This window comes from Pistacia vera, unplaced genomic scaffold (genome assembly GCF_008641045.1).
Source record: "Pistacia vera cultivar Batoury unplaced genomic scaffold, PisVer_v2 Contig1045, whole genome shotgun sequence".
NCBI classification, from domain to species: Eukaryota; Viridiplantae; Streptophyta; class Magnoliopsida; order Sapindales; family Anacardiaceae; genus Pistacia; species Pistacia vera.
Genome location: NW_022195077.1, coordinates 124,495 through 143,892, shown reverse-complemented (window position 1 = coordinate 143,892; position 19,398 = coordinate 124,495). Strand labels below are relative to the sequence as shown.

Here is a 19,398-nt window from a genome sequence, read left to right as displayed (position 1 = left end):
TATTAGATCCTCACGTAAAACATTATTTGTATATTAGTATTTGCTGTAAGAGTTTGTCAGATTGCAATGAAATTATGTTTAATCAAACTATACTTAATAAAGAAGATATTCCATTTTATTATCATATTATATTTATTTTTTACTTAATACGGCACCGTTTGATATCTGGTAAAGCCGTAAAGGCTCTAAAACCCTAAACCCTGCATTACTCGTAAAAACAAAAATGCTGATAAGAGCAAGAACTCTCTCTCCATCAAAGCTTAAACCTTTCTTCTCTCAATCCCTAACCCAGAAAATCCCTAGAAAATCCCATCTCCAAAACTCCTTAAAGCCCTCAACTTTTCAATTTTTTTCACTTTCACCCTTCTCCTTCACCTCCTCCTTCTCTTCTTCTCAACAACTGCCTCCTTCTCCTCCTCCTAAACATTTGCTACTGAGCAGAGATGGAAATTACGAAGAAGCCACTCCGGTACATGCCGTCTGTCCCGGCTGTGGGGTTCACATGCAAGACCAGAACCCCAAACAGCCCGGCTACTTCATCAAACCCACCGCCACAGCAACACAACAAACTCTTCATAAAATAAAAACTTCCCATCTTGTCCCCGTTTCGACAGAACCCGAGTTTTTGGATTCTGTCAAACGGGGCAATATCGTAATTTACACTGATCCCGAAACGCCTAACCCTAAAATGCCCGAGAAGCCTGTGGTTTGCGCCAGGTGTCACGGGTTGAGGCATTATGGGAGGGTCAAAGATCCGACGGTGGAGAATCTTCTGCCGGATTTTGATTTTTATCATACGGTTGGGAGGAAGTTGATGACGGCGACGAGGACGAGGTCGGTTGTGTTAATGGTGGTGGATGCATCAGATTTTGATGGGTCGTTTCCCCGGAGAGTTGCTAAGATTGTTTCCGAAACCGTGGAGGAGAATTTGACGGCGTGGATGGAGGGTAAATCAGGTAATTTACCTCGAGTAGTTTTGGTAGTTACAAAGATTGATTTGTTGCCGAGTTGTTTGTCTCCAACTAGGTTTGAGCATTGGGTGAGGCAGAGAGCTAGAGAGGGTGGAATTGATAGGATTAGTAAGTTGCATTTCGTGAGCGCGGTTAAGAATTGGGGGCTAAAGAGTTTGATTGAAGATGTGACTTTATTGGCGGGAAAACGAGGGAATGTGTGGGCCATAGGGGCGCAAAATGCAGGGAAGAGTACATTGTTGAATGCAATTGCCAAGTGTGTTGATAGTGGTGGAGAAAGAGGGAAGGTTGTTAGTCATTTGACCGAGGCGCCTGTGCCTGGGACAACTCTTGGGATTGTGAGAGTGGAAGGAGTTTTACCGGCTCAGGCGAAGCTGTTTGATACTCCGGGTTTGTTGCATCCTCATCAGATTACAACAAGGTTGACTAGAGAAGAGCAAAAGCTTGTCCATGTTAGCAAGGAGTTGAAGCCGAGAACGTATAGGATTAAGGTTAGTGTAAGCTTCACTATGTGTTGACAATGTGTGTTATTTAGTTACTTAAGCAATTGATTAAACATGAAAAATAATTGTGCTTTTTATCCGTAAGAAAAGTTGAATGAATATGAAGAACGGGTTAAGTGCATCATGTATATATTATTGGACTGGAACGGTGTTGTTTCTGTTCAACTCAGGTAATGTTAGCATCATTTGATGGTGGTTGCAGGCAGGTCACTCGGTTCACATTGCGGGGCTCATGAGGCTAGATGTTGAAGAATTATCGGTGGAATCTATTTATGTCACTGTATGGGCGTCACCTTACCTTCCATTGCACATGGGGAAAACAGAAAATGCTACCCGAATTCTAGAGGAGCATTTTTGCCGTCAATTACAGGTAACATTTGCCACAGTTAATGAATAATAATTTTGCATTTTGTTTTGCAGAATTTCTTTTTCCAGTTCAATGGATTTTAGTTTTCATTTATTTTACAGAACCCTATAACTGGCAGAACTATAATGAGTGTGCGACCATATGCCTTATTCCTTAGCTCGTAAGAAGTCCCCGAGATATTGCTCGAGTTCATCAATGAAATTTGGTTGAAATAATCCAATAATGGAGAGTTTGGCTTTGCACAAATACATGCCTTATTTAAGCTGAGCTCAAAGCCTCAAACAGTTGACATCCCCAGGGGCTGAACTATGGTAATGGGGCAAAATTGAATGCTCCACATGATGCTAAGTAGAATAAAATCTAGGGTTAAGAAACTAATATTTACCAGGAAGAGAGAGAGGCAGAAACAACAAGAACAAGGAGGTCTAATACCTATAATAATTTGGACATAAAAACGTTTGCTGGTAATTCCTATTCCTGTTGTAACTTTTATATAACCTTAAAATATGGTTTGTGCAACTCAGGCTCCTTTTTGATGTCAAAGGGGAGCATCTAAATAAAATTGCAAACCCCGGTTATAGGTAACTGCCAGAGTGTAAAGATTTTAAGAACTTCAAAGACTAGTAAATAGTTCTGCCCTGGGGTGTCTCAAACTATTCTTTGCATACATATTGTCCACTAACTACTCAAATGAAATATACTTTTCTTAATGTTCTTAAGGAAGAAGCATGCTGCATTTTGGTTTCTATTTATACAAGTTTGACACTATCTGTGTCGTTTCTTGATTTAGCCACCAATTGGAGAGAAACGGGTTGAAGAGCTTGGAAAGTGGGTGAGGAAGGAATTTCGTGTCTCTGGTAAAAGTTGGGATTCAAGTTCTGTAGATATTGCTGCTGCTGGACTTGGTTGGTTTGCAATTGGACTTAAAGGAGAAGCAGTCTTAGGTGTTTGGACCTACGAAGGAGTTGAAATTTTCCTTCGCAATTCTTTGATATCTGATAGATCTCAGGTTTTCGAAGTTGCAGGATTTACGGTCTCAAAAATTGTCTCCAAAGCTGACCAAGCACTAAATAAACCAAAGAGACAAAGTGAAACTAAGAGGAAACGGGGAAACCCAGAAGGAGAAATACCTACTGAATCATCATTATTAACTGTTGATTCAGGATCAAGTTCTTGATAAGAACAGCTGCTCTGGAAGTTGAAAGATCTGACGGTACAGATAAAGATAACAACACTCTTAAGCCACAAATGGATCTATCAGTGCTTTTTCAACTTGGACCAGATAACAATTTAATTTTGGAACTTTTCTTTCTCGATCAGTAATATCAGGAAGATTCAATTTCTAAATGGTCCCAGAGCTACAAGGAACCTCAAAATGCAGTACATTTTGTGTGAGACATGGATTTGTCGGTAAAACTAATCGGTATGTAGCTCCCTCTGCTTCTTGTTTTTTAGATAATTTTATGTATGCATCAGTCCAATGTGAAGTTTCCTCTGTCGTCCTCTGTCAGCTGTATGCATCAGTGCAAAAGGTAGACCAAAGTTTCACAGTTTTTTACCAACATTCATTTTGAGTTGCATAAATAATTTTATTGGTTTGGTTTCTCTCAACAATGTAATAACCTTTCATTAATACAGTTTCCTGTTGAATGATGGACTGTATTTGTAATTTAATAATCTCTTCTCTTCTTTGTACAACATGAGGTTATGATACCTCATGCTCTTATTTATATTGGTACCTATCTTTCAACTAGTTTACTTTATTAATAGTATTCAGTAAAGTGGATTATTTCATTTCTTTTTTCCAGTGAGATTGCTAAGTACGCGAAGTATTAACTCATCCTCTTCTTTTAAAAAGTATTAATAACTCTTTTGTAATTATCAAAAACCTCCAAAAGAATATCAAACACTTNTTTCAACAATGTAATAACCTTCTATTAATACAGTTTCCTGTTGAATGATGGACTGTATTTGTAATTAAATAATCTCTTCTCTTCTTTGTACAACATGAGGTTATGATACCTCGTGCTCTTATTTATATTGGTACCTATCTTTCAACTAGTTTACTTTATTAATAGTATTCAGTAAAGTGGATTATTTCATTTCTTTTTTCCAGTGAGATTGCTAAGTACGCGAAGTATTAACTCATCCTCTTCTTTTAAAAAGTATTAATAACTCTTTTGTAATTATCAAAAACCTCCAAAAGAATATCAAACACTTTACAAAATTATGAAAAAACTAAGGGTGAGCATGGGTAAAGGGTCGAACCGAAACTGGCTCCATTAGGGTGCGGTTTTGGTTCTAGAAAATTGGAATCATGAATTCACGAGTCTAGTTCGGTTCTTGCAGTGTTGGAACTAGAACCAAAACCGATGTCTGAGTACTCGGGTAGGCATTAAGACTGAATTGTAATTTTTGTAAACTATTGGGGATGTATTGTAATTTTGTGGGAGTGTGTCTTTTTTTTTTAAAGTTGGGAGTAATTAAATTAACCTAGGTATCGGGAACCAAAACTTATGTATCAGGTTCTGGTTTCAAATCTTAGGAACCGACCGATTCTAGTTTCGGTTTCTATTTCATTTCCTTAAAACAATGCAGGGTTTTTGAAATTGATCACCCTTAGAAAAAAAAAAAAAACCCTTAATAACGGGAATTTGATACTTTTTGGAAGGGAATCTTGATAAAGAGCATTTGATACTTTTGGAAGGGAATGAGTTTAATGGTAAACGATCTCTAAGTGAAAATGAAATAAATCTTTTATAAAATAACATTTAATTTAATCCAATGGTCGAAACAGATAATGTGATTGGTATTCAAAACTTCCTATCATTGAAAAAGAGTTGTTGAGTTGGTAATAAAATTAACAGTAATGCTAGGTCTACAGTAGAGATGATAATGGGCCTGATATTTTTGGGTGCTCGACATGTCCTAAAAAGATTGGGCTTTACTTGATGTTAGTGAGCTTGGGCTTGGGCTTGGGCTTGGGCCTGAGATTGATTTTAGGGCTCACCAACAATCTTAATCCCCTCGATAATTTTATTAAATTATCCTTATAATATATATCTAATTACAGAATTACCTTACATATATATACCTTATAAAAGGAAATTATATAAAAGAAATAAGAGTGGATTGTTATTTATATATTTGGTGAGTATTTAAAAATAAATTAATATTTAAAAATTTTTTTTTTAATTTAAAATTTTAAAAAAGAATTGAAATTTATTTTATTTCACAATAATTACTAAGATTACTATTTAAAAATTATTTCTAAAATTAAAATTATAAAAATGAGTCGAGACTGGACTGAGACTAGGATTACAGAAAGCCTATTGGGTCAGGCTTGGGATTTACTTGTCTTGCCCGTAACAGGCTTGGGCCTATGCCATAGAGGTCGGGCTGGGCCCTGGCAAAGGGGCCCCCAGTCCCAACCCAACCTATTGTCATTTCTAGGTCTACAACCTAATCTCATAACATTCTTTCATAACTCCCAACATGACATTTCTTAATTTGTTAGTTCGTAAATGGATAGACGAAACACATAACATATAAGTGAGACTCATTAACAATCTAACCAATTATAAGTTATCACGTGATATTGGGTTGGTGGTATAACACTACTCAAAAATTAAATACAAGTAGTCAATCATGCACTTATGAAAGCTTTGGTCAAAACACGAGCTCGAGGTTTCGCTATCCCTAGTCTCGACACGTGGTTTATCATAGGTGTTGTCTTAACACAACCTACCACTCTTCGAGTCTCTCAAATTATTATTGAGAAAATGATTGGTGTGAGTTGGATTTGCTCATTTGAGCTTTGCATTGTTAGTTAAACGTCTTCGTTCATATTTAAATATCTTAAAAGAAAGCATGAAAATTGAATGTTAAGTTGAACACAATTGCCATTCCGAATAAGTTTGGTCAAGATTCCAATTTTTTTGTTCGTTGTTTTTGGAACCCATGTCATGTCATCTCACTAATTTAATTGCAAGTCAATGGAGTTTGTTATATTGCTGACGAGGTTTTTGAAAGTTAGGTGTTGTAAAATCTTAATTAAGACAGCCTTGTCTCTTTCGATTTGGACATTATGACATACACAAATATCCAGCTCTTCAAGTCACAATTATTTTCGTAGTGAAACTAAACTACTCGATAATGTGACCGAAAATGATAGAGTCATCGAATATTGTGTATCGAATGATATGATAAAATCTTGATTTTTGATTAATAGTAACTGATAATAAATCAACGATTAAGATTTTATTACGTCATTCGGTGTACAGATTCGATACGCAACCTTTGATAACTATAACATTACTCATGTTACCGGATAAGTAACATAATGTGCCTACATATTTTATTTTATTTTAGAGTAAATTACTTTTTCTCATCCAATGTTTGCCTTAAAGACACTTTTTCACCCAAAAAGTTTCAAAATATCACTTTCTCAAAGTTAATATTACGTTACAATCCAAAACCGACTCTAGCCGATTCCAACAGCATAAATTCTCTCTATCACTACAACTTGAATATTCGGTCTCTTCTATAAAACTCCTCTAGCTTCGACACCTGATTTCTCCTCAATTACCGGTCATCGCAAAGCTAAGGTTTCTTTTTCTTAACTTATTTCTAATAGCAAAAAATTAATCGATCACCACCATTCAATCTATCGACTTTCACTCTACAAAAACTCTATTACCATGACTCCTGGTAACTCACTGAACGTCAGTTGAAAAAGTGAAGTATATTTTGAGTATTAATGAAATATAAACATTATGTAAGAAAGTGGTATTTTAAAATCTTTTGGGTGAAAAAGTATCATTAAGGCATACCGTAAATGGAAAAAAGTCGTTTACTCTTTATTTTATTATAAATTTACAAAAAGAAAGTGGGGTTTTTTATTTTTTAATTATCAAATTTTACATTAAGATAAAATAATATATATACTGGCAGAATCAAAGTAATTGTTATGAAAAAGTCAGAAGTCGTTGCACAAATAATTGAAGCTTTTAGGTAGTTGTGGTATTAATCCATTTTTGCAGATTCTGTTGTGGAAATTATTTGTTTTTTGGAAACAAAAATAGAAACCCCAAAGATATTTTCAGCTCTGACTTTTTTTATTCATATATTTACTCTTATAATATTAAACTAATTTTATCCAAAAAAGAAAGAATTTTATGAATGGGATGAATTGATATTATTTATTTTTATATGATGATTAAATAAAATAAAAAAGGAGACAAAATATATAAACAATAAAAAGACATTATAATTAAGCATAAAATCAATCTAAATAAGAAAATGAGAAGATTCTAATTATATTTTAAATGCATCATTTGTAAAAGGAAAATATTATTTTTGGAAAAAAAGTTTATATTTTTAAATGACTAAAATACCATCTTACCTTAACGGCCTCTCTTAATCTGGTCTGGAATAGTCTTTCTTTAGACACGTCTTAAATCTATCAGTCAACTTTATAGCAATCATTAAAATATAAGACAACCTGAAAAAGTTAAAAAGTATAATAACTTTCGGACCCCCCTGGGATTTCATATAAAATCTACCCCCTGAGATTTTTCAAATTACACAAATTATCCTACTTTTAGTGAACCATTAGTAGTCGTTAGAACTTATACTATCAAAAGTTAATAAATATTTATCAAATTATCCTCTTATTGTTGATTTTAAAACCAAAAATTTAACAGTCAGATAATTTTTGGATTTATTTGTTTGTGCTTTTTAATGTATTATTTTCGTTTTCTCTTGATAAATTTTTTTGAATTTGCGTTCGGTTATGTGTTTGTGAAATTGAATCCTGCCAAAAGGGAGAAAATGGGGCGCTGGAATCAGATGAGGCCCCTTTTTTCATAATAATAAAAAGAAAAACCAAGTTATTTCATTGTTCTTGATCTATTTTTTTCTTTTTCATAAATATAAAAAAAAATTATTTCAAACCAAAATTTTTAATGTAACATTATGCACAAAATCTAACGATTGATATATTTAAGACTAACTCTTCTATTCCAACAAAATAAATGGTAATTTAAAGTAGTTATATATGTTGTGGGGGTGATAAATTTTGTACTTTTTATTCTATTTTTTGTGTTTTAAAAAGAAATATGTCAGAACATATTTTTATTATTTACGATTTCAAATGTTGTTTTGATACGAAAATATGCACCAACCAACGAGATCCGATCGACCTTGTCGGCATTGGAACTGATTTGTGCGTGATTACGGGTAATCAGCGATGACTGAATGATAACGCCAAAAAGTAAATAATAAAGAGAACTTTTAAAGTGGTTCGACAAAGTTAGCAGCCTATGTCCACATTTTTTTTTTTTTTTTTTTGTATATGTCATGAGAGCTTACAATGTAGTTTTAATCAAGAATTCGTATCCCCCTCCTCATCGTTTTAGGGGGTTTATATACAAAAGTTACACCAAGGAAAGAGCGAAATTAAGGCGATTACAAATGATTTGAATCATAATTCCGATATCTTTGCGATTGGGTGCTATAATTGCACAACGAAAACTATTGATCCAGTCGTTCCCACGATATTCGGGATCTGAAGTAATCTGGGGATTGATTGATTAATTCCTCGAATTGTCCGCGACTAGCTTGTGTTGGCTTGAGCTATAGCTCGACGAGCTTATGCTGGGTCGATCAATCATAGTTGCCGGGATCATTTTAGGTCGAGTTATATCCTCGCGTTAGCCAGAGCTTGGTGGAAAAACCACACAGAACATCTATCCCTTAGTCTTCAATGCTCGTTTTGGGCTTCGAAGACTATCGCTCGATTTAACGCCAAGCTCGGCTTCAACAATGAGTCTTTGAGTGCATGCTCGATCAGGCTTCCACGACCAACCTTACGTTTGGTCAACATTCTTCACACTTGGACACATTATTACCTGTGCCACCTGTCAAAACTCAGAATATAAAAAGTCAGGGTATAAATGTAATTTTTGTGTGGTCATGTCGTATTAAATGCGGCAGCCTTTGTTAGTTAAGTTTCATCGCACGTGGGTGATAACAGCTGTTCACGCATGAAGTTGAGGCGTTGTGCGGCGATGGTTATCATTTTAATCAATCCGACGGTTCGTCGCTCCTCATAGATGGTCGACACGTGGCCACGTCTAAGGGCTGAGATTGTTCAACGAACGAAGGGCTAGGATCAGTTGTAAGTCGATGGTCAAGATTGAACTCCATCATTTCGTCTTCCATGCAAAAATCACTATAAAAGGTGGCGAATATCATCAGAACAGCCACTCTAAAAGTTCTTCTACCCTCTTGCTTTTCTTTGTCGTTGCTCTTACGTTGTCACAGTGGTCTTTCTTACGAGTTCTCAGCGCTCTTCTTTATTCCGGTAAGACTTCTTTCTCTTCTTTGCTCATTTTTCTGACTTTTGTGCTAAAGGGTGGCTGCTGTAGTGGTCACATTGGATGTTTTAAGGTTTTAATAGGGGTTTTGGCATGCATTTTCGGCGGTCTCAGGTTTTAAAAGGGTTTAATCGTAGTGGCCGTCGGTGTCCTAGGTAGGTCTTGTGACTTCGTTGTGTTGCGCGAGCTATTTCGAGTGCCTAAGATGGAAACGAATATGGAATGCTCGCCAAGTTGTTCAAGCTCTAACACATGTTCGCTTCTTTTTTCAGGTACCCAGAGTCAAGTTACAATCATGTCCTCGTCCAGTAGTCGCACAATAGATCGAATATTAGATTCATCGGTTGGCTCAGTAGCACTAAGGGATGTGTCCTTCGAGATATCCAAAGAGTTTGTCGCTAGAAGCTCGGACCCCGATACTACAGGCTTGTCTGACCGTGCTTCGATTTAACTGGCTCATTCCCTGCCATCTTCAGCTCACAGCCTATGAAAAGAGCCACAATCCTCAATCACCCTCCGGGATCTTGAACGCATCAGGGCGACCTACGCGCCATAGCTCAACCTGATGGTCACGAGAGAACACTCTCGGAAGAACCCTCTAGCCGAATAGGTGGCAATTTTTGAGAGTCTCCTCAGGTGCAGGGTATTCATTCACCTGCACCCTTTCATCGATAAAGTGTTGAGGCGATTCGACATCGCTCCTTTCCAACTAACGGCCAACTCTTACTTGATCATTACTGGGGTATACATTGCGTACATGATCGCTAAGCTAGGCAAGCCGTCCGTCGAAGAGTTTATCCACTTGTACAAGCTCAAAAAGAGGCAAGGCCAGACGTACTATCCTTCTAAGACGAGGAAAGTACGTTTTAACGAGTTGGTCGATGTCCCGAAGAAGGTCCCACACTGGGATTCCCAATTCTTCTTCTACGAACCCGGGACGAGCGGTGTCTTCGCTCCGGAAGCGAGTAAGGCCTTGGTCACTTACATATGCGAGGACAAGTTTCGAGCTTTGCTTTATTATCTAATCGAAATACTTTCTATTGCAGTTAATGTCGAGCTGAACTATCTCCCAACGGCGAGCTTGCAAAGGCTGCAGCGTTTCAGCGATCTTCCTAACAATTCGCACAACGTCCTGTTGGAGTAGGTGCCCTAGAGCCAATCAATTATTGTGGAATTGACTCTTTGTAATAATGTTCATTAATCAATAAAAGGCAATTTTATTCTATATCGCGTAAATCATTATTATTGCAATATGTATTGATATATGTCCTTAGAATGGTAGAACCGTGACGAGGGTATCAAGTGTTTCAAATCTTGATAGTGAGAACCCTATGAGCACATATGGTGGCCATTCTAGAAACGTCCGTAGCCCCAGTATTATTCTGAAGTAAGGGCACAGATAATACGGTAAGGCTATCATAGTGTTGAACGACCCTGTCGAAAGGCAGTGACTGATCTCACTTGTCAAGGTTGTTTGGTGACAACCTGGTGCAACACATGGGTGTTTGTTGTAGGCGATTACACCACAGCAAGTTCACTGGACTGACCCACCAGAGGATTCCATATGGATGGTAACCCCAGTGTCTATGGAACAAATCCTCTAACGAATGGTGGTGCATGTGATCCTTAGACTTGAGATCACCGGAGCGCCTTGTGCACCGATTGGTGTAGTTTGACACTAGCCTAACGCAGTTCTTTTCAGAGCTGTCAATACGGTGGTGATTGGCTGCATCAAGAAGTGTATCAAGACTATGGTGGATTGATAGAGGATTCATCACTCCCGGGTATGGGAGAAAGTTATCTCACGGCGCAATTCAGTATATGGCAATGACACTAAAATTGTGGCCACAGTGGGATTGAGTTGTTGCTCTATCCAGTTTATAATACGGGTCATTGGTCCAGAAACTGAATAAATAATGTCAAGAGTAACCGAAAGTTGACACTATTTCTATGTCTTCGTCTTGTCAAGATAATGTATGATGAAAGGATCGAATTACACGTTAACCATATCGTTGACAGGTAGCTACTTTGGTAAATCTGAATCTATCGAGTAGCCATGATGCCTTGCTAGGGGCCAATCTTGGTCTGTGTATTAGTGATACGATTAATTGGTGTTAATTGCGATACTATATACTGTCGATATGATGAGGAGCATATGGGTCACACACATAGAAGATAATTTAAGATCCAAGAAGAAAGAAGGGCGTTTTCGTCTTTTAAGGCAAAAGGGTATTTTGATAATTTCACAGTGCAATTAAATTTGCTGAGATCGTAGCCTTTATTTAATTTGTTAGAAAAATTAAATAAGTGAAATTACGTTTAAATGTGTGTTCGCACATATTTAAATATATTATCATTATTGTTAAATGTTAATATATATTTAAATATATATTAATTGATTTTCATTGAGATAATGATGGAAAATAAAATAAATCAAATTGGGAGTGTTTGGCAACATGGGACGTTTGGGTTGGAGCTCAAGCCTATTCCGTATGGGATTAGGGCAAATTGTTTTTACTATAAAACGAAAAGTGTGTGATTTTTCATTGAGATTTTTTTTTTCTTCTCAGAAAAACAAAAACACACAGCCCCAAATATTGACACTCCCACGGCAGATTCATTTTGGCCTTGAAATCAATTTCATTGATTCTTCTTTTCTTCTTAATCTTGAAGCCAAAGAGGATCTAGCAAATCCCTCTTTGGTTCTTTTGAGATTGTCTTCATGTGGACTACGTGGGTTCGATCTTACACTTGGATCAGTAGCAAAACGTTCAAAGACAATCGTGGTGGAGCCTCCAAACGTGCGTATGGTTTCTAAACACAGATTATTAAGTTATGCAGATTCTTATTATGATAAAATTGTAAAATTATACCCTTGATCTTGGCTCATATAAACGATCCCTGAGTTATATTTGTTTTTTGTTTCCGCTGCGTATACGGGACCATTTACTAACACTTCCACGAGCTTCTTATGCTTCCTCACCTAAAGGCTTACGACTTTTGTAGGGATGAGGCTATTTTTAGCGCTTTTGGAAAAAGGAAAGTTGTTGCTTGCTCATGTTTGATTTCCCGCGCGAATAGATCGCTAACTCGTTTCTCTCTTTCCTTACAGAAATGTGGGCCGAAAAACCCAAAACCCTTAAGAAGAAAACGGAGGCCTCAACGGTTGCCCAAAAGGCGTCGGCTGCTCTTGTGACAAAATAGCCCACAAATGCTGTCGGCACGAAGAAATCTACAATCACCTCTAAGGAGGTTGGTAGGAAGAGCGCCACCGGGCCCGAACAAAGAAGACGTCCGAGCTAACTGAAGGCTTGGGAATAGGTAAAGCACCCGAGCAACACGATGGCTCGGGGAAAAAAAAGGTGATTGAGCCTCATGAGGGCTTAGGCAAAGAGGTCGCCACGCAGGCTAACGGCCTTTAGAAAAGCGCAGCCAAAAGCTTGGCCAAGAAAAAGCCCTCCCCTGCAGGTGCGGCAGCTGCTCTAAGGGGGAGTAGACATGGCTCATCCAAGCCAAAGGATGAGGAGATGTGTGAAGCGACCGAGGCTGAAGTCGACGCTCTGATAGACCAACTCCCCGATCATATCTGTGTTGGAGTCGCGGTGGCCAGGGATTGCATCACCCCGCAAACATTCGCAGCCGTTAGGGACACGACTCCTCCCATATATTAGCCTTAACATGCAACTACGCAGCTAAGGTACTGGTAGCTCACTTCCCTTTTTTTAATGCTTATTTTTGTTTCTTGCTCGCTTCTCATCTTTTCGTTTTCAGGTTGCCATGGCGAGTCAACTCCTGTGCAAAGGATGTGGCCAAACCTTGAAGGGAACTCACAAGGGATGGATGCTAGCGGAGAGGTAAAAGCAGATGCCTTGGCTAGGGCCAAGGTTGCGAAGAAGGAGAGAGAGACTAGGCAAGCCGAGCTTGAACGCCTTTAGGAGGAAGTTGCGGCCTTTGGGGTCAGGGAAAGGGAGTTCCTTGACAAACTCAATGCGAGCGAGGTTGCTCGGCGTAAGGCTGAAGCTAAGGCAGCGGAGGCCGACTAGAGTTTGGCTCAATAGGGTGGAGCCAACAACAAGTTAAACTTTGAGCTTTCCTCGGCCCAAAAAGCAACAGCGAGCTGGGAGGCCAAATTCAAGGAGACTTCGCTCGACCTTGCACAGGAAACAGTAGGTTGGCAAAATGTCAAAGCTCAGGCCAAGCAACTCAGGCTTAGGATTAAGGAGCTGAACGAGGTCGTCACTACCCGATCCTGGGAGACGTTAGTCTTCCTCGTGCAGAAATTATGGGAGGCTCATTCGTCGATCGACTTTTCTTTCCTTCCGTGAGTTTATCAAAAAGAGGTCGAAAGGATGTAGGTCGAGGCCCAGGTGATGACCTATTATACTCGGATGACTCTGAGGATGACGGTGAGGGCTAGGAAAAAGTTGAGGAAGGCGGTGAGGAGGTTGAGCCCAAGCTGGAGGTCGAAGACCCAATTCTTCTGACCACAGTTCTCCTAAGGGAGGTTCTCGAACACAAGGTCGAAGACGAACACCCTGCTCCCCCATCAGCTAAATAATCTTAGTCTTTTTTTTTTTTAATTTATTTATTGCCTAAATGTAATTAAACTTCGAGCAATGATTGTTTCATTTCTGCGGAGTCATTTAATTCATCCTAATCGGACTTTGGGACCCGAATTTTGCTCCAAGTCATGCGTAGTTCGCTTCTTTAGAAGCTTTTTGGATTTTTTGCGAAAAAATCTTTATGCGACGTTTGGCACCGATTTCGGACTATCATTCTTTTCGGGCTTTCGTCGCCAGCTTAAGGCTGATTTTTTCCGACATGCTTTTTTTGGATTTTTCCAAGTTATACTTCGTCGACCTGGGATTTTCAATCCCAATTTATGTGAGGAAATTTGATGCGATGATAAACTTCGATTTTATACTTTATTATCCCTTTTGAGTTCTTTGGTCGCCAGCTTAAAGCCGATTTCCTTCGACGTGTTTTTCCCTTGATTTCAAAACTCAAGTTTAACTTCGTCGATTTAGGATGTTTTTTATCCCCAAATAGTTGGATTTTGGCGTGACTTTTTTTAGGTAAGCTGCCTTTCCTGGACTCTTGACTCTAGGTTTTCTTTTGGAATTCCATTGCTTAGGTCGTGATTTATTGATCGATAGTTAATTATCGACGAACTAAAAAATGTAAATTATGAACAAAGCAAGTACTGAATAATACCTCTCTTATTGATCAAGTGTTTCAGTCGTAAACAACCTTACAACAAATGCAGTTCATAGAAATAAATAGAACCCGAGCTGTTTATTGGTAATACCTTCGCAAGTGCTTGGCATTCAAAGTTCACATTATTGCTTCGCCATTGAGGCGATCCAGGTGGAAAGATCCTAGTGCTAGCTTTTCGCAAATCCTAAAGGGACCTTCCCACCTGGGTCCAAATACCCTCAAGTTCAAGTTTTGAGTACCCTAGACGACCTTCCTGAGAACCAGATCGCCCACTTCAAAGTCTCTATTTCTGACTTTGGTATTGAAATATCGCTTGGTCCGCTGTTGATAAGAGGCGAGTCTTAATTGAGATTTTGCCTGATGTTCTTCGATCAAGTCTAACATCAGGCGGAGTAAGTCTGCATGGCTTCTTCTTCAAAGATTTCTCTTTGGAATAAACTTATTCCTACTTCAACCAGGACCATTGCTTCACATCTATAAGACAAAGAAAACAGGGTCTCGCCCGTCGAGCTCTTAGCAGTCGTTCCATAAGACCATAGAGTTCCCGGCAGCTCATCGACCCACCTCCCTTTAAGGTTGTTGAGCTTCTTCTTTATAGTGTACTTGATTACTTTATTCACAGCCTCTACTTGTCTGTTGGCTTGAGGTCGGTAGACGGTTGTTAAACTCTTTTTGATGCTGAGCCACTCGTAGAAGGTCCTGAAATCTTCGCTGTTGAACTGCTTCCCATTGTCAGTTATTATTGTGTGGGGGATTCCAAACCAACAAATGATGCTCTTATAGACAAAATCTTTCAGCCTGTTCGACGTTATTGTCGCCAATGGCTCGGCTTCCACCCACTTAGTAAAGTAATCTACAACAACAACCACAAACTTAATGCCCCCTTTTCCCTGAGGCAATGGGCCAATAAGGTCGATGCCCCAGATCAAGAATGGCCAAGGGCTTGTCAAAGTGGTCAATTCTTGTAGGGAGCTCGTAGAATGTCTACAAATCTCTGGCATCTGTCACATCTGCAGACGTAGTCTGCCGTATCATCATAAACCATTGGCTAATAGTATCCTAGCAAAGCACCTTGTAAGCTAAAGATCTGCCCCCTGCGTGGTTTTCGCAAATGCCCTCATGTATCTCTCTTATAACATAATTTTCATCTTCGTGATCAATACATCATAGCAATGGTACATTGAAGCCTCGCTTGTACAGTCTATTGTTGACGAGCGTGTACTGAGCTGCTTTTGTGCGGAGTGTTCTAGCTTCGGTTCTATCCTCTGGCAGTGTGTCATCCTTCAAGTAAGCAATGATTGCATCCATCTAGATATACCTTTGACTTGTGGCTAACACCGGATCTTATGAAACAAAGATGTTTGGTTTAGGGAGGAATTTAACAGGGATTGAATTGGCCTTCTCATTGTTCATTGCAGAGGCTAGGCAAACTAGTGCATCTGCCTGCAAGTTTTTCTCACTTGGGATCTGGTGGATAGTAAAGGATCTAAACTTTCTGAGCTCGGTCTCCACTTGCTGGAGGTAGGATGCCATCCTGTCTTCCTTTGTCTGATATTCCTCGATAACTTGATGGACCACGAGTTGTGAGTCACTATAGATCTTGATGGACTCTGTTCCCATTTTCCTATCGAGACGAAGACTTACGAGCAATGCCTCATATTCAGCTTCATTATTGGAAGCATTGAACCCAAATCTTACCGCGACTCTGATTGGGTCTCCCTCCGGACTCTCGAGCAAAAGGCCCACTCTTGCTCCCTTCTCATTCGAGGAGCCATCTATATACAGAGTCCATAGCCATAAGTCGTCACTCTTTGGTTTTAGTTGCTCGATCTCTCCCGAGGTATCTACCTCTGGCTGGCTTGACTCAGCGTCTGGCTGATAAGAGAACTCAGATATAAAATCCACCACAACATGGCCTTTGGTCGACATCCTCGGGATGTACTTGATGTCATGCTGACTCATCTCTATTGTCCATTGGATCAGTCTACCTGATGCCTCGGGCTTTTACATTATTTTCTTCAAAGGGAAGTTCGTCAGCACATGGATGGAGTGTGCCTGAAAGTAGGGTCGCAGCTTCCTAGCGGCAACAAAAAGGGTGTAGGCGAGCTTTTCCATCTTTGGGTACCTTGTCTCCACATTGAGCAGTCTCTTGCTCACATAACACACTGGCCATTATATTCCTCCCTCTTCGCGTACAAACATCGCGCTAACAGCGGATTTGGATATCAACAAATACAGTAGTAATAGCTCACCTTGGATGGGCTTTGACAACAAAGGGGTTGTTCGAGGTGTTTCTTTAGCTCTTAGAAGGCTCTTTCACGCTCCTCTATCCACTTGAAACATTTCTTCCCCTTCAAGGTCTCAAAAAATGGTAAACACTTGTCTGTGGCTTGGGAAACGAACCTGCTGAGCGCGGCTACACGTCCAATCAAACTCTATACCTGTTTAATGCCAGTCAGGCTTTTCATGTCGAGCAAGGCCTGAATCTTCTCTAGGTTAGCTTCCATACCCCGTTGGTTTACGAGGAAGCCTAGGAATTTCTCGGAGCTCACTTCGAAAGCACATTTCAGTGGATTGAGCTTCATTTGATACTTTCTGAGGATGTCGAACATTTCCCCTAGGTGCTTAATATGACTTTCGGTGAACTTTGATTTGACGAGCATATCGTCGATATATACTTCCATGGAATGGCCGATTTGATTGGCGAACATCTTGTTCACCAAGCGCTGGTAGGTCGCGATAGCATTCTTGAGGCCAAACAATATAATCTTGTAACAATAAATTTCACAATCAGTAATAAAAGAAGTATGCTCTTCGTCAGGCTGGTACATCAAGATCAGGTTATATCCCGAGAACACGTCCATAAAGCTAAATAGTGCGTTTCCCATCATGGCATCTACAAGCTGGTCGATCCGTGATAGCAAAAAGCTATCTTTCAAACAGGCTTTATTTAGATCCCTGAAATTGACACAAATCCGCCACTTGCCATTTGAGAGCATCCATGGCCCTTCTTTTCTGTCTTATGGGCCAAGCCTCTAGGTCGAGTTTAACTTGTGGCATATCACCTCAGGGCTGATCCCAACCATATCAGTGTGCACTCACGCGAATACATCAAGGTTCTTTTTCAGGAACTCGACCTGATTATCGGTCATCATTCCACTCAAGCTGCTGCTAATCTTCAGTATGCGAGATGGATCCTCCTCGCTAACACTCACTCTTATCAGGTCCTCGATTGGTCCTGCAGCGGACTCCTCTTTATGGCTACGAGGATCTATGGTGTCTTCTAGCGGTCCGGGGTTTGGCTTGGAATCTGCGATGATCATGGTCTTTGGGTGTGGCCATTTCTATATGGCGTTTATAGCCCGATTATAACATTCCCGTGATTCTTTGGTGCCTCCTGATTGTCGCGACTCCGGAGAGTAAAAAATCTCATTGCTTAGTAGCGCACCGACATGATCGCACTTAAATCATTCAGGATTGGCCTTCCAATGATGATATTATACGTGGTCGGGCAGTCCACCACCAAGAATTCAGCCATCCTAGTTCTGACCTTTGATTCAGCCCCCAGAGGCCAGAGTTATGGGAAGGTCGATAGTACCTTTGGGAACCAGGCTATCCCTGGTGAACCTATAGAGCAGCGAATGGCACACTCTCAGGTACCTTTTTATGAATCCCATTCCTCAGAAGGCTCCTAAGAAAATAATGTTTGTCGCGCTCCCGTTGTTGACCATAACCCTTAATACTCTTGTGTTGTCAATCCTGGCTGTGATTACAATCGTGTCATAATTATGGCGAGGGGATGTTTTGCACTCGTCGACTGTGAACACCACTACCTCGCTTTCCTATTTGGGCAGCTTCTGTTCGCAACTCATTATTCAGGGGACCGAGTTCGTTATGGCCTCCCGAGCGTATTGCTCGCGGGCTCGCCTCGAGCTTCCCACTATATTCGATCATCCGTAGATCATATTCATGAGGACCTCATTGGGATTTGGCAGAGCCTGTTGAGCCGGGGTCTGTATCTGGCTTGGGACCTGGTTACTTTGCTCTCCAGGATTCTCTTGAGCTGGTTCTGCCTTAACAAATTCTTTCAAATGACCTATCCTTATCAGGTCCTCGATGGCGTCCTTTAGAGCCCGATAGTCATTCGTATTGTGCTCGACATCATTGTGATACCAGCAATATTTTTGTTGATCTCTTCTTCTTAGAGCCCCCCTCATTCTTTTAGAAGCAGGTAGCCTCTTTGCCTCTCGGGATACCTCATAGATGTGGGCGATGTCTTGAGTAAGGGGGCGATACTCTGCATACCGCAGGAAAGGCTGCTTGTCTCTGCGGTTATCTACTCTTTGTTTCTTTGGGAATCTGTTGCGATCCTTGTCGCTGCGGTCTTGGCCCCTACGCTTATCCGAGGGGCGATCTTGTCTCTTGTCCAAGGCCCTTCGCATCAAGCTCCTGGCTAGTGCCACTAATGAGCTCTCTACTCGTTGGTATTTTGCGGCCATCTGGTAGCATTTGGCCAGTCTCACATGGTCTTCACTCTAGAGCTCTTTCCACAGCTCCATGTTAGGTCTGTCCCTTCGATCAGGAGAGTCCAAATGGATTCTTTGGGGGCATCAGCGACCTTTGTCTGCTCGTTCTAGAACCTCGTTAAATACAAGGTTAGTGATTCGTTTTGCTCTTGGCGAATGTTGCTCAAGTAGTTGAGCGGTATTGCGAACTGTCTCCTTGCATGAAACTGTTTTAGATATAGCACAAAGAATTATTGTCAGGAGTTGATGGAGTTCGTCTTGAGCCTTTTGTACCACCTCTTGGCATCTCTGACTAATGTGACTGTGAAGCACCTGCATTTCGCTAAGTCACTAACCTGGTGGAGCTCCATCAGGTCATTAAAGTTGTCGAGGTGATCTCTGGGGTCCCCCCTCCCGTCGAAGTTGCTTTTTGGTGCCCTGAATCCTTGTGGGAGC

At 40.2% G+C, this 19,398-nt stretch overlaps 1 protein-coding gene across 1 annotated transcript; it reads left to right on the top strand.

Annotated features, from left to right (window-relative positions):
• Positions 1 to 201: 201 nt before the first annotated feature.
• On the top strand, positions 202 to 3,334 carry LOC116127023 (GTP-binding protein BRASSINAZOLE INSENSITIVE PALE GREEN 2, chloroplastic). The gene is made up of 3 exons (XM_031412692.1): positions 202 to 1,462; positions 1,677 to 1,844; positions 2,632 to 3,334. Exons 1-3 carry the CDS (start codon positions 224 to 226, stop codon positions 3,016 to 3,018), a joined length of 1,794 nt encoding a protein of 597 aa, XP_031268552.1. The 5' UTR covers positions 202 to 223; the 3' UTR covers positions 3,019 to 3,334.
• The last annotated feature ends 16,064 nt before the right edge of the window (positions 3,335 to 19,398 follow it).